This window comes from Garra rufa, chromosome 14 (assembly GCF_049309525.1).
Source record: "Garra rufa chromosome 14, GarRuf1.0, whole genome shotgun sequence".
Taxonomy (NCBI): Eukaryota; Metazoa; Chordata; class Actinopteri; order Cypriniformes; family Cyprinidae; genus Garra; species Garra rufa.
In genome coordinates this window covers 42,539,614-42,554,558 of record NC_133374.1, presented here as the reverse complement: position 1 = coordinate 42,554,558, position 14,945 = coordinate 42,539,614, and the positions used below count along the sequence as shown (strand labels likewise).

Genomic DNA, 14,945 nt, shown 5'->3' with positions numbered 1-14,945 from the left:
GCCGTTTCAAACAACTTATTTTCATCTGTAGAATAGATCGCTTTCAATGTTTACTAAATGATTCCGTACGTCGCAGCGCTGTCGTCAGCTGCTTAACTCGCCTCTGGTACGCCTACATTAGATACACCGATTTGATTGGTTCCCACAATTGCTTACGTATTGCAGTAACATGCATCATTGCTCGAGGCCAGAGTGTCTTGCAGAGACAATTCATACCGATGAACATTTACCTCAATCAGTATTACAAAGTGACACTTCTAACACTTCTTTCCATTTAAAAGTTCAATGCAGGGATCCACAACTGCTTGGATTTCTCCTACTTCCTGAAGACTATATACATCATTAATCAAGGTTCTGCGTATTTCATTGTTGTTGTATATTCTAGTGAGCTGGCCAGTGTATGGGACATCAGCTGTGAAGGTATTGCTTTCAATGTTAATGCTGCAAGAATGGTTGGGAGGAACCTGCACCTCCATACTCAGTGAATGCAGGCTTTTCTCAACTATGGATGTAGTCTTAGAATTGAGGCGGCTATAGTCATATTTTGCGCCCAGCTTTCCGTTAATCTTTACTATAAATGGAACCTTACCACTGACTGATGTATCTCCTGTCCCTCCAACTGTATGTGTACGGCTCTTAAGGAAAGAAACTGTTTTATCGATGCCTTGGTCCAGCTTCACCTGATATTTGACTGGATCACAGTTCTTGTTGGAAGCTGTGAAATGTTTTAGTGTTTGTGCGTTTTCAGATGTCTCTGCTCGTTCAGTATCATACTTGATAATGGTTAAATGCTGCCCTTTAATATCATGGTTTAGGGTGAGAACCTCATTTTCGGCGGTGTTTACTTTTTTACCACCAAGCGTCATTAAACTGTTCTCGGTCAAATAGCCTAAACCCAAATCATCTCTAGCAAAAAAGTAACCATTACACGTCTCCACTGCCAAAGGTGGAATCCCTCCATATGAAGATTTCTTCCAATCAAGCAATTCGAAATCATCCTTATTCACTAGAAATGAAATTTTTGCATTTCGGACAGTGCCTCCCAGTTTGTATTCACCTTCAGATACAAATTCCCAACATGTCTTGTCATCTTTTTTATAAAAGCAAGGTTTACAGTCTTCAAACCTAGCAGCATAATAGGTTTGCTTAAATTTTTTGTCAAAGAGAGTAACAGCATCCTTAGGCACATCCGAATGTTGCTTTATTTCTGTCCATTCCAAGAAATTCTGGAACTCAGTCTCCTTCTGTTGCCCCGGTTTCAGATCGCGAGGAAGAAGATGATGAAGATGAGACGACTCTGCAGGACAAATTCATAGAAGTAAGACTGATAATGTTCACTTTTTAGTTTTCTTTTAGGGTTTACAAATTGATTCACATAACTGATTCAGCTGACAATGTCTTTATTACACAGTTCATAACCATAACCATATCATATATATATATATATATATATATATATATATATATATACACATACAGTTGAGGTCAAAAGTTTACATCCCCTTTTAGAATTTGCTAAATGTTAATTATTTTTCCAAAACAAGAGGGATCATACAAAATGCATGTTATTATTTATTTAGTACTGAACTGAACAAGATATTTCAAATAAAATATTTTACATATAGCTCACAAGAGAAAATTATAGTTGATTTTATACAAATTACCCCGTTCAAAAGTTTACATAATTCTTGATTCCTGATTCTTAATACAATGTTCTTACTTGAATAATCCCCATTCATGAGTCCCTTGTTTGTCCTGAACAGGTCCCACAAATTCTTTGGTTTTCCAGCATTTTTGTGTATTTGAACCCTTTCCAACAATGACTGTATGATTTTGATTTTGAGGACTACAGAGGGACTTATATGCAACTATTACAGAAGGTTAAACTGCTTATGGACTCTCCACAAGGAAAAACCATGCGGGGAGTAAAAACTTCTTGAATTTAAAGATCAGGGTACATTTTACTTAATTTGTCTTCTAAATAACTATCTTCTGTATCCTCTGAAGGGCAGTACTAAATGAAAAATGTGATATTTAGGCAAAATAAGAAAAATGTACACATCTCTATCATGTTCAAAAGTTTCACCCCCAGCTCTTAATGCATAATGTCTCCTTCTGGAGCATCAGTGAGCATTTGAGCCTTCTGTAATAGATGCACATGAGTCCCTTGGTTGTCCTCAGTGTGAAAAGATGGATCTTAAAATCATACAGTCATTGACTAAATTCGTCATTGACTAAACGTTCAACTAAACAGTGAGCTCACATAGACCTACTCATAGTGCTTCCGCAAAAAAAATGCAGTATATCTAATAAAAATGACACTATAAAAGCAAACACACCAGATTTTTCAGTAATAGAAGTGTCTTCTCCTGGAATGGATAGACTGGAATCCACTCCATCTGGCTGTAGACTGATCTGCAGCAGAGCAAAGGCCATAACCATGCCGAAATCCATCATCAGCTGTTGGCACGTTATCTACAGGTATAAAATATCACATCCCTCATAAATAATGAAAGAATCTAACTTGACGAAAGGACAATCCGTAATGAGCCACATTAAAAAAAACAGATTATATGCACATTGGTGATGGCAGATTAGAATTCTGTTATAACATCAACATCAAGAACTAAACCATTTATTTATGATTACTGCATCAGCAACTAATGAACATTTGATATCATTCGTAGATTAAGTAATACATTAATTGTTAAATGTGTCATAATATATTAGTTCCCTAATAACATATTGTATTAACTAATCATGCAAATGCATATGATTATTACCTCAAAGGTCAAATCTACACTGTAAAAAACAACCTATAGAATCTACTCAATAAAATGAGGTAAACTGATGTAACAATTTGCACTCAGTTTGTTTGGGTAGATTCTATCCTATATATCTGAGTAAAGAATACCTGAATTTAAGAATCTACTCAATAAAATGGGGTAAACTGATGTAACAATTTACACAGTTTGTTTGGGTAGATTCTATCCTATATATCTGAGTAAAGAATACCTGAATTTATCAGCTAAGAAAAACAAAAAAAAAAAAGTAGGTAAAGTCTACACAGCAAAAAGCGCAGTATTAAATGAACTCTCCCGGGAGTTTATTTGAGTCCATACACTGTAAAAAACAACCTATAGAATCTACTCAATAAAATGGGGTAAACTGATGTAACAATTTGCACTCAGTTTGTTTGGGTAGATTCTATCCTATATATCTGAGTAAAGAATACCTGAATTTAAGAATCTACTCAATAAAATGGGGTAAACTCAGGAAACAATTTACACAGTTTGTTTGGGTAGATTCTATCCTATATATCTGAGTAAAGAATACCTGAATTTATCAGCTAAGAAAAACAAAAAAAAAGTAGGTAAAGTCTACACAGCAAAAAGCGCAGTATTAAATGAACTCTCCCGGGAGTTTATTTGAGTCCATACTCAGAGTGTTAAAATCAACACTGAAGCAGTGTCAAAGCTAATCAGGTAATTAAGTGATTCATTGAGTGGTGACTGAAAATGATTGAAGACACCACAATTTTTATGTCACCATTATAGTGGTCTGTGTTAGCATTAGTTGGGCTCTTGACCTGTAGCTTTTTAGCATTAAGTTTTGTTTAGCTGTTTAGCTAAACCAGCCAGACAAGCTAAAGAGCAAAACTCATGCAGTGGTGATAATTCTGCTTTAAAATAAGCTTAATTTGAGCCACTGAAAGCGTTTAGAGTCTAGTCTTTTAGTTCTATATCCTTTATTTATTATAACTGCTTTGGGATTTCACAGCAGCTAAAAATAATAAAGCCTTTTTTATTTTATTTTTTTGATTGGCCTTTTTACAAGCTCCTCTGATCAAAAACTTCTAAGAGTTGCCCTTTTAGGCACACACAGACATCAGGAATCAGCATATGAATCTCAACAATGGTGACAAACAGCATATTCAGAAACAGATCAACTCTAAACATCACGGAAATCATCAGCTCATAATTTATTCATGCCGCAATGCATGATGGGAGACACGGATGAGTTTTGATTGGCTACAACATACATTTTTGATGGTCACCATGGTTGTGATTCTCATGCTGATTGTTGATGTCTGTGTGTCTATATCTAAAAAATGTGTATACTTTTTTGTTAAAATAAGCTTCAATAACACCTGTCTGATTAATCCAGTGTAATTAATACATAAAATATAACTCAGTTATTCAGGTCACTACATTATGACTTTGTCAAAGCATGTTCAACACCACATAATCTAATTTCTCCTGGTTTGTCTGACCGTTATAACTCAATTAAAGCATCCAAACAAAACCTAATGTTAAGAAGTTAATGGTAAAGAGCTAAACTAATGCTAACACTGACCACTATAATGGTGACTTACAAAATTAGATTTTCTCCTTTTGGCGATTCTGCTTTTTAACATCACACAGGTCTTTAATAATGGTCAATCACCACTCAATGAGTAACGTAATTACCTCAATAACTCTAACACTGCTTCAGTGTTCATTTTAATACTCTTGAGTATGGACTCAAACTATTGGGAGAGTTCATTTAATACTGGGCTTTTTGCTGTGTAGACTTTACCTACTTTTTTTTTGTTTGTCTTAGCTGATCAATTCAGGTATTCTTTACTCAGATATATAGGATAGAATCTACCCAAACAAACAGTGCAAATTGTTACATCAGTTTACCCCATTTTATTGAGTAGATTCTATAGGTTGTTTTTTACAGTGTATGTACTTCAACTTCCAGTTGTCTGCTTTAATTAATCATTAGTTAATGATTTGCAAAGGTGTCATTATGTTATGACTACTTGTTGAGGCACAGAACTATTAACTTATTGTTAAGTAATATATATATTAGGGCTGTCAAATGATTAAAATTTTTAATCAGATTAATCAGACTTTTCAGTGGATTAATCATGATTAATCACTATTTGCAACTACACCTGAATCCATTTTTTTTCTTCTGAAATGCATACCAAAAAATAAATAACAGGACATGGATACATAATTTTCATATTTTCATATTATGTCAGCGCCGGCATCGGCCCTGTTTTAGGCTACTCCTTATTTTTTATATTTCAGACATCCATCAATTATGTCGCGCTGGTGGAAACAACACGACACTTTCGCTTTTACTTCAGAGACCGACTCTGATGGCGCTTAATTACTGGAAGAGATCCGCGTTCAATCGCACGCAGTAGGCTGAAACTTGCCACAAAATACCGGCAAAAATAAATGATAAATGTGTCGGGGAAAGAGTAAGGACATATCTGAATTATTTATTAACAAAGTGTATTCTGAGTCAATGTCGCAAAGATCCTGCAATCTCATTTTTGGACGGGCCTTGAGAGATAAATTTATCTTTACGGATTACATAATGAACAAGTTTTTGTTTTCGATTTGTTTTATTTCGTTAAGTAATAATTTAAAGCTTTCTATAGAATATGTTTATCATGTCTGTGAGGCATGCATTTAGCTTTATTTTTGTTAAGCACGGCTGTTCAAGAACGAGACGACAGAAGCGCATCATTTTTGTTTTGCAAAAAACACTGCAACGTTTTTTGATGTATTTTAGGCTACTCTTTCCTTTGTGAGCAAAAATGACGGATAATTTTAAATTGCTTCCACTGAAAAAATGCAAGTGATTGAGCTGGTGCCTCGATGACCTGCAAAGCGGCTTTATTTTCCACTCTCGCACAAACTATGCGCCTAATCGCGCACATGTATCTTTAATGTTTAAACTATACTTGAACTGTTTTATATCTCCCAGCCGGCATTTCAACGTTGATTCACCGTTGAAACAACGTCAGGTACCATGGTTGGATCAACGGTGAAAAACCTTTCGGATTTGCAAAAATTTTCAACGTTGATATTGTGACGTCTTTTCAACGTGGAAGCAACAGCGTTGATTCACCGTTGAAATTGCGACTTTGTTTCACCCTCTTACCTTTCGGGTTATGGTCATCTGTCGACGTTGGATCAACGGTGAATAACCTTTCGGATTTGCAAAAAAATTCAACGTTGATATTATGACGTTGATTCACCGTTGAAATAGCGACTTAGTTTCACCGTCTTACTTACCTTTCAGCAACGGTGAATACACAACTGTACGTTCAATTACAACCAGTTTGCATTTAGATCAACACTGTACGTACATATTAGTTAAAAAATGGCTACCAGCAATGGGTTTACTGTCAACTTCAATAAACTAACACATGATCAATATTATAAAACAAGTTTTATTTTGGAAACATGCACTGTATAAATCAAAATTAAAACCTGTCGAAAACATTTTCCAAAAACAATACAAACACATTAATTCTGCTCACGTTATTGTAGCCCAGTTTGTGATGAATACAAAGTAATCAGACTTTAGACATTACCACTCAGAAGTTTCTCACAGTAAAATTAAAACAAATGTTTTTTAAAGTCTCTTCTGCTCACCAATCCAAAGTACAGAAAAATTAAATAAAATATATTTGTACTATTTAAAATGTTTTTCATTTGAAGATATTTGAAAACGTAATTTAATCATGTGATGTCAAAGCAGAATTTGTATCATTACTCATGATCAAGTCACATTAACCTTCAGAAATCATTCTAATATTCTGATTTGCTGCTCAAAAAAATATGTTGGAAACAGCTCAGTAGAATTCTTTCAGTTTGCTTTGATGAACTGAAAGTAAAACAATTTATCTGATATAGAAATCTATTGTAATATTATAAATGTCTTTATTATCACTTTTGATCAATGTAAAATAAAATAAAAGTTTGCTAAATAAAAGTTTAAGTATGGTATATAATTTTTAATAATGATTTTTATTTCAAGTAAATGCTAATCTTTGGATCTTACTATTCATCAAAGAATCCTGAAAAAAAATCTACTGCTTAAATATTGATAATAATAAATGTTTCTTGAACAGCATATTAGGATGATTTCTAAAAGTTCATGTGACACTGATGACTGGAGTAACAGGGATAAATTACATTAAAATATTTTAAATAATATTAAATATTATTTTAAATAATACAAATATTATAAAGCAGAAGGAAATTATTTAATAATAATAATAAAAAAACCTTACTGTTTAAAAACTTTTGACTCGTAGTGTATTTTTTTCAGATACTGAAAAAAAAACACACACAGATGTCAGGGTTTAAACTTCTCCAAATCCCTGGACCCCAGAAAGTTAAAGACTCAAAGTTTTTGTACAATAACATGCATATTTTGCGCTGCACAAGAGAAACCTTTTTTGACTAAAACCACTTGATCTCTTATTTGGTGGTTAACTATAGTTCTGTGAAAACAGGTTTACAAATGTGTCTCATTATAAGAGATGTGTACATTTGTGCAGTGCAAATGGGTAAAAGACTTTGAGAATGGAACCTGCAACAGAAACCATGTCGTGGTGAAGGGATCAAAAAGCAATTCTTTATGCAGGAAATACCTTAAATGAAATGTATTTATTATTTTAAGCCAAAATGTTTCTTCAAATTCTGATAAAAACAACAGCCTTGTGCATATATCATGGTTGTGCTTCAGGTGATCTTTGAAAGAGTCCCAGCTCTAGGTCCTTTCTGATGCTGTCCTCTCTAGACGGTGGGCCGAGTGGAGATTTCGTGTTTTCAAACGATCTGTGGTGAGGGATAACCCAGTTTTTTATATGTAACCGCTACGCTTTTCAACAAAGTAAATAAAAATTGTTGCCACTCACACACTTTGTCCATTACTATAATATCGATAACTTTCTCCAGGTTATTTTCCCGGCGAATAGAGCAAGCAACTACGTGCGGGGTCCGACCTGCATGACGTATTTGATGCCTTCATCCAATAGCGTGCATGGAAAGTGTCGGTGTTGGTGACGCGTTTCTGAACACACTGGCGCGCTTCGCGCCCAGGATTTAAGATTGTGTTATTTAAGATGAGAAATATTTTACCTAATTTTGCTACATATTCAGTTTGACACAAAATGAGTACGTAGAGGTAACGTTATCCATTTGTAATGTTTTTATTTTATGTAATCACCTTTTGTCATACGAGGTCCTGTCATTTCTTTGTAATCTTTAATAAATACATCCTTCTGATTTAACACATTTGACAATGGTATTGCTTGGAAACGAGACAGACAATACTCTTTTTCCCGCCCATGTTTACTTGGAAGAAATGGCAAAACATGAAGTGCTGTATGCATATATTTGAGGGAAGTGGTGGACCCACCATTCCCTTCACAGACATAAGTTGAGAGAAATGTATTAAATCAGTGTTTCTGTGGAAAGACCTTGAGGGCAGAGAAGGTATCATTGCAGAAGAGGCAGTACAGGCATACAAGTTACAAAGCCATGAACCTACAAACCAGTTAGTCAAACCAGCTAACACTGGCTACCACAGGGAGTGCTACAGCCATTTCACAGATATCACGAAGATAAAACGAGCACAAAGGAGAAGAGAGAAGGCAGTATTAGTTGAAGAAACTGCAAAGGAAGGTTGGTATTATATTGTATAGACAGGCGGTGCAGTATTAGACATACAGTACAGGTCTAAAGTTTGGAAACATAACTATTTTTAATGTTTTTGAAAGAAGTTTCTTCTGCTCATCAAGCCTGCATTTATTTGTAAAAAAAATACAGAAAAAATGTAACATTGTTATATATTATTAATATTACAATTTAAAATGATTGATTTTCAATTTATTATACTTTAAATTATTTCTGTGATTTAAAGCTGAATTTTTAGGATCATTATCACATGATCATTTAGAAATCATTCTAATATGATTCATTATCAAAGTTGGGAACAGTTCTGCTGCTATAAAATCAATACTTTTATTCAGCAAGGATGTGTTCAATTGATAAAAAGTGATACTAAAGATTTATATTATTAGAATTTTTTTATTTATTATTTTGAATAAATGCAGTTCTTTTTAACCTTTTATTCATCAAATATATTAGGCAGCAGAACTGTTTCCAACACTCATAATAAATCAGAATATTATAATGTTTTGTAAAGAATCATGTGATAGACTGGATGTCACATGTGACACTGAAGACTGGAGTAATGATGCTGAAAATTCAGCTTTGCATCACAGAAATAACTTTTTAAAGTATATTCAAATAGAAAACTATTCTAATAATATTTCACACTGTTACTGTTTTTTCTGTATTTTTGATCAAATATATGCAGGCTTGATGAGCAGAAGAGACTTCTTTCAAAAACATTAAAAATAGTAATGTTTCCAAACTTTTGACCTGTACTGTACAGTGCAGTATGGACAGTAGTATACAGTTAAGATAGTATGGTTTACAATAATATAAATTATTATATATAAGAGCAAAATAGATATACAGTATGAACAACATATACAGATATGTGCAGTGTAGTTGCAGTAACAATATAAGATTAGTACAAAAAACTACACAAAATTTGTTGGCAAACTTTTACATTGGCTTGAAAAGGCCTAGCCCGAAAATATGATAGTAAATATTAAATAGATATTAAATATGATATTCTACAACGGCTATGGCTACTACTAGTTCGCCAACTGAAACGTTACCCTACTAAAACGACACTAACGAGACGCTTACACACGTTTGAACAACACAGTGTACAAAACAAACATTTTATATAGATATCATATTCTAATTAAATGAATACTTCCAATCACACAAAGAATGTCCTTGACGATGATCAATGCGCTGCTGCTGCTGCTGGTGTCTGATAGCTAAATCATTCGTGTAACAGCTGTTCGAAATAAACTACATCTGATTGGTTAATAATAATCCCGTGTCAATATCTTGCCGCGCTATTGGCTCAACTGATATAGTAGGCAACCGCGTTTGCCTGCATATTTACGGGTCGCGAATTATGATTTCGTGGAAAATGTGCAATAAATGGGAGTGGCAACACTTTTCATATCGTTTAGAATAAAACAACTGTCCCAACTTTACAAATCCAGGTTCTCCCTCCATGGGGATCATCCATTTCGAAAAGTAAAGCAGATACGGACCCTCGGCCCACCGTCTACTCTCCCCCACTTGTGTGCTTTCTGTGCTGTCCTGCATGAACAAAAGCACCAAAAATAAAATTTCATAAAATACCAACGTTGATACTGTTGAATATCTTTAACTGAAAACACTCAATTCAAAACAAATCTTGTACAATATTTTTACTTTACAGTCCAATAACAGTGGAGTTGGAAACAAAGTGCACAACACTTCACAACACTTCATTAAACACATTTTGACGTATTCAGATTAAAATTTAAAACAAGATGGTTTTAATCACAATTCTAACAAAACAGTATACTTAGTGAAACAAGTAAAATCATATTGTGTACATTTGTATTATATTAAATAAACAAATGTAAGACAAAACAAATGACAAAAGATCAATGAATCTCTACCAGAAGTGAGAGTGCAAAGTAGCAGATGAACAATTCCTTACCAAACTGCCAAAAAGCTGGATCCTTAATGACTCTACAAGGACAAAGAATAAATAGTTTACTGAAATTTTCTTAAAAAGCTGTTTTTCGTTTTAAACCATTCCTTTAAACAATCTTAATTAATTTTAATTATGCCATTATATGATATTCAGAAAAGAAAGATAAAGTATGTCATCTTTAGGACTGTTATTATAGGATTAAAATGTAAACACACCTGCAGTAATGCATGGCATTTATATAGAAAAATGTGAATCTCTAAAAGACAGACATTAACAAATACTAGCAACACACAACAACACCAGAAATATATACGACCAGATGAGCTAATATTGCTAGCCAGCTAAATGCGATTAGCTTCTAACTTTTGCAGTCTGTGATAATAAAGCAGCACAAACACACACTCAAGTATTTAACTTCTGCAGTTTACATGTCCTTTACCAATTTGTAAACTCTTGTACTATTTTTTAAAAGGTAATAATAAATACTTATTGTCTTACCTGATTTAGCCAGTGCTGTATGTTTTCAGAGATTTGCAGCTCACGTCTATTTCCTCTGCAGGGCTCTCAAGTCTCACGCATTCACCGTGAGACTCACGCATTTCAATCAGTTCACACGCTCTCACGCCACACCTTGTATTTCTCACACTGAAAAGTAAGGGATAACTTGTCCCGCTATATGGTGTAAATAGACGAGGTGCAGGCTTTGCAGAGAGAAGTAATCTGCCAAGCTCGTAGCTGTCTTGAGAGTTAAATGGCACCTACCAGCCAAAAAATTAGAATTTGCTGTTTTCTGGTATATCACGTGGTCCCGCTACAATCACGTTCGTCACTAGGCAACGTAGACGCGCACACACGGGACAAGGCCAGCGGTGGAATCGTTGCGGGGCTGCGGCTTTCTCTCGCAGTGGAAGCGTTTAGTACAGTTGAGGAGGTGGTCGCGTTGCGGTCTCGGAGCGGACGTTGCCATTAGAAACTAAATAAATGCAGCAGGGTTTTTCATATTTATTTATTTTTATTTATTTATTTATTTATTTATTTATTTCCATTTTACGATTCCTAGACAAAATCACTTGCCTGTGATCAAAGATAGTGAGAACTGATGTTGGGGATTACAGCCAAATATGTGCAAAATTATTAGTTCTTCAACAGCTTTAACTAATTGTGGGCCTGAAATTAAGGAAAAACAAGATAATTGGTAAATCTGCTAAAAAAGACAGACAAATTCATCCAAATAAAATAAATTGTTTTATATATTTCAAAACACAAATGTATCAACATTGTTGGGAAGGTTATTTTGGAAATAGGCTGTAATAGGCAGGGCTACAGATTCAATTTCCCTATTTAAAATGTAATTTAAAAGTAGTGTACTATTTCAATTGCTTTAGAGGTAATTTAACATTACATTTGATTACTAAATTTCTAAGGAATGTTTTCAACTGTTAATCCTTTTAAAAACTTTTTAAGCAGGCAGGTTTACCTTACAGTAGCACTCAACACTAATTGCTGTCAATTTTACAAAATCCTTCATCACTTGAATTAAGATTATAATAATTTAATTTTAAAGCACAGCCACCACAAAATCTTTAGCACCTCTGTTTAACTCCTGAAACATTGGTGTCTCTTATTTTAAAGCAGTCAATGCGATTTGGGAAATAAATCAATTAAAATATTTACATGTAACCCACTTTGTAATTGTAAACATTTTTAAAAGTAACTGTAATTTAACTATATTTGTTGTTTCTCAGTAACTGTAACAGATTAGTTTAATGTCATTTATAATTAAATTACATAATTCAGTTACATGTAACTAATTACTCTAGCTAAGTTCAAGCCCCTACCACTGTCATCAAGGCATCAAAGTGTGCAATAAACACTTGAAATACAAAATGACATTAGTAAGCTGAAATATGTACCCTCTCTCTTTCACAAACACACACACAGATTGACATACATGCTATGAGCAAGTTCTGCAATCCTCCTGTATGTTTACAGTATGTGCATTGAGCACTGATGTTTAGTTTGCTCGTTTGGGGCCAAATTTCTTTTTTTACTTTTGATACATGAATTTGACTTATCAGATCTACCAGTTGTTATATTTTTTATTTTGTGCAGGTTAATTATGAGCAATAGATAGTTGAACTTTTACCAAAAACTGGAGAGAATTGCGTGGGGCCGAGGGGCCGCTGCTGCAATTATTTGAGTGACTCCTCCCCTAACAGATAAAATCTCACTCCAAACTTTTTCCAAAACTTGAGAGCCCTGCCTCTGTGTTCCGGTTTTTGTTCTCCCTTGGGATCTCACAATTCAAATACGCTCAAAATAAAAATATAACAGGAAAATATAAAATAATTCGGGACCAACTGAATAATTTCGGTGAGCAGCAGCTCTCATACAGTCTACGCGACTCACAGCCTCACTGGCAAATACAGTAACGGTCGAATTTTTTAAAATTACAAAGGCGCGCGCAGTTTCACCTGTCAGTTTCCTGAATGACAGCCAGATGAACCAATCATGATCAAAGCAGTAAGGTAAAACAACCAATAGGAATTGTTTCAGCATGTGGAAGCGAAATGTATTAAGTTTTATTGTTGGTGATGATTATATTTAAATACACTTACATTTTATTATACGTTTCATGAAATAATAATGTCCATAATCATTTAAAAGGCAAACATTTCTTTGTATGCTGAATCTTATGTTGATTTATAAGTTAACCTTGTTAATTATTATTATTATTAATATTATAATTTAAACACTTGCTTTTGAAGGCATATATAACCGTTTAGCATTCAAAGTTTTATTAAAGTTGTTTTACCGTTGAAACAACAACCGACCTAATTTCAAACAAATTTCAACGTTGAATTTCGGTCATGTGTTGACTGATCTTCAACCATTGAGCATTCAACGTCACATCAACGTTGTTTCACTGTTGAAACAACAACTGACCTTATTTCAACCAAATTTCAACGTTGAAGGTCGGTCATGTGCCGGCTGGGCTATAGATTTTATTTTAGGCAAGTCGTGATGATTTGAGAAGGCAAACTGATCAAACAGACTATGGTCAGACTATGATCTTCCGCTGGGCGCTGTTCGTTACAAAAACAAAAACTTATATTTAAAGAACAAAAAATGCTCCAAACTTTTTTTCTAAATTAACTAAATAAAAAACTAAATATATAGGCTACACTTTGCAACTATGCAGATGTAATTCCCAAAACATAAGAAAAACTAAAGTTTCATACAAATTCTGAATGGATTATGGCATGGAAAGTGCAAAGTGCGCTCCCTTTATTATCACTAAAAGCGTCACAAATCTTAGTTATAGAGATCTCACAAAGTTCCGTTACTATCAATAAAGCTTTCTAAACTACACAATGAATCTTTTATTTACATCGCGTCTACACTTAGTCATGAGATGAACAACGCTGGATTGTTTGCCAGATCTTCAATTGCTTTGCTTTCGTTTGAGGGTATATAGCACCGTCTACCCCAGTAGAACCGGGCCTATAGGCTTGGCTAACCACTTCAGTTGCAGAGGGGCTGTCGCCCATGCTTGTACCTGTTAACTGTACCATCATCATTCTTTTTATATTTGAATCCGTCCAGGCTCACCTTGCTCCATCTAGCTCCCCAACCAGTTTCCTGACAAATAATTTGTCACACTGCGTTAAAATGCGTTAAAAAAATTGACGTAGTTAACAACAACAAAATAATTAACGCCGTTAACGCGTTATTTTTGACAGCCCTAATATATATACATATTAAGTATAATAAATATTAATATAATAAGTCATAACATACCTATTCCTTTGCCAATCATTAGTTAATGATTAATTAAAGCAGACGACTGTAGGTTGAAATGCATGACTTTAAACCATTGTGGTTATAGTAACCGATTACAGTTACATTATTTTTTAATTAAATTACATAACTTTATTATGGGCACAAATTTTATTATGGGCCTAGTCTTTAACATTATTTAACTGATTAATTGGTAACGCTATACTACTAATGTAAAAAGATTCGACTTCACATGTAAAATCTTACCTGTGTCTTACCTGTGAATGGTGACCTGCAGAGTTTATATGCAAAGTTGCTGAAACTAAGGAGTGATCGCCCCTGGCACCAATTCAGTAGACCACACCCCATGTGCAGCCTTGCACTCATATATATATATGCCAACCTTTATGCAAATGCATTTGTGCACATCACCATACATAGTCTCATAATTTCCAGTTCTGAACACAGCAACTGACACGTTGCACATGTGCTATAGTATGCTTGACTAAATGCCCAAACTACCTCAACTGGCTCCTTTCAACGCAAATTTTCGGATTGATTTTCCCAAGCACCCACACCGTAAAAAGTTTTCACAAGTTTCAAAAGTTTTGAACTTATTACAATCAAAATTAGTTGATTTAACTTGTGAGTTTAAATGACTTAAGTTGATTTAACTTAAACTTAAGTTTTTTAAGTTGAAACTGGTGAAAACTTTTTACAGTGCATGT

At 34.2% G+C, this 14,945-nt stretch overlaps 1 protein-coding gene across 1 annotated transcript; it reads right to left on the bottom strand.

The window, feature by feature from the left end:
- Positions 1 to 257: 257 nt before the first annotated feature.
- Positions 258 to 13,988, bottom strand: LOC141284450 (natterin-3). The gene is made up of 3 exons (XM_073817421.1): positions 13,926 to 13,988; positions 2,340 to 2,475; positions 258 to 1,297 (listed from the first exon to the last, which is right to left on the bottom strand). The coding sequence occupies exons 1-3, from the start codon at positions 13,986 to 13,988 to the stop codon at positions 258 to 260; spliced, it is 1,239 nt and encodes a 412-aa protein (XP_073673522.1).
- Positions 13,989 to 14,945: the final 957 nt, after the last annotated feature.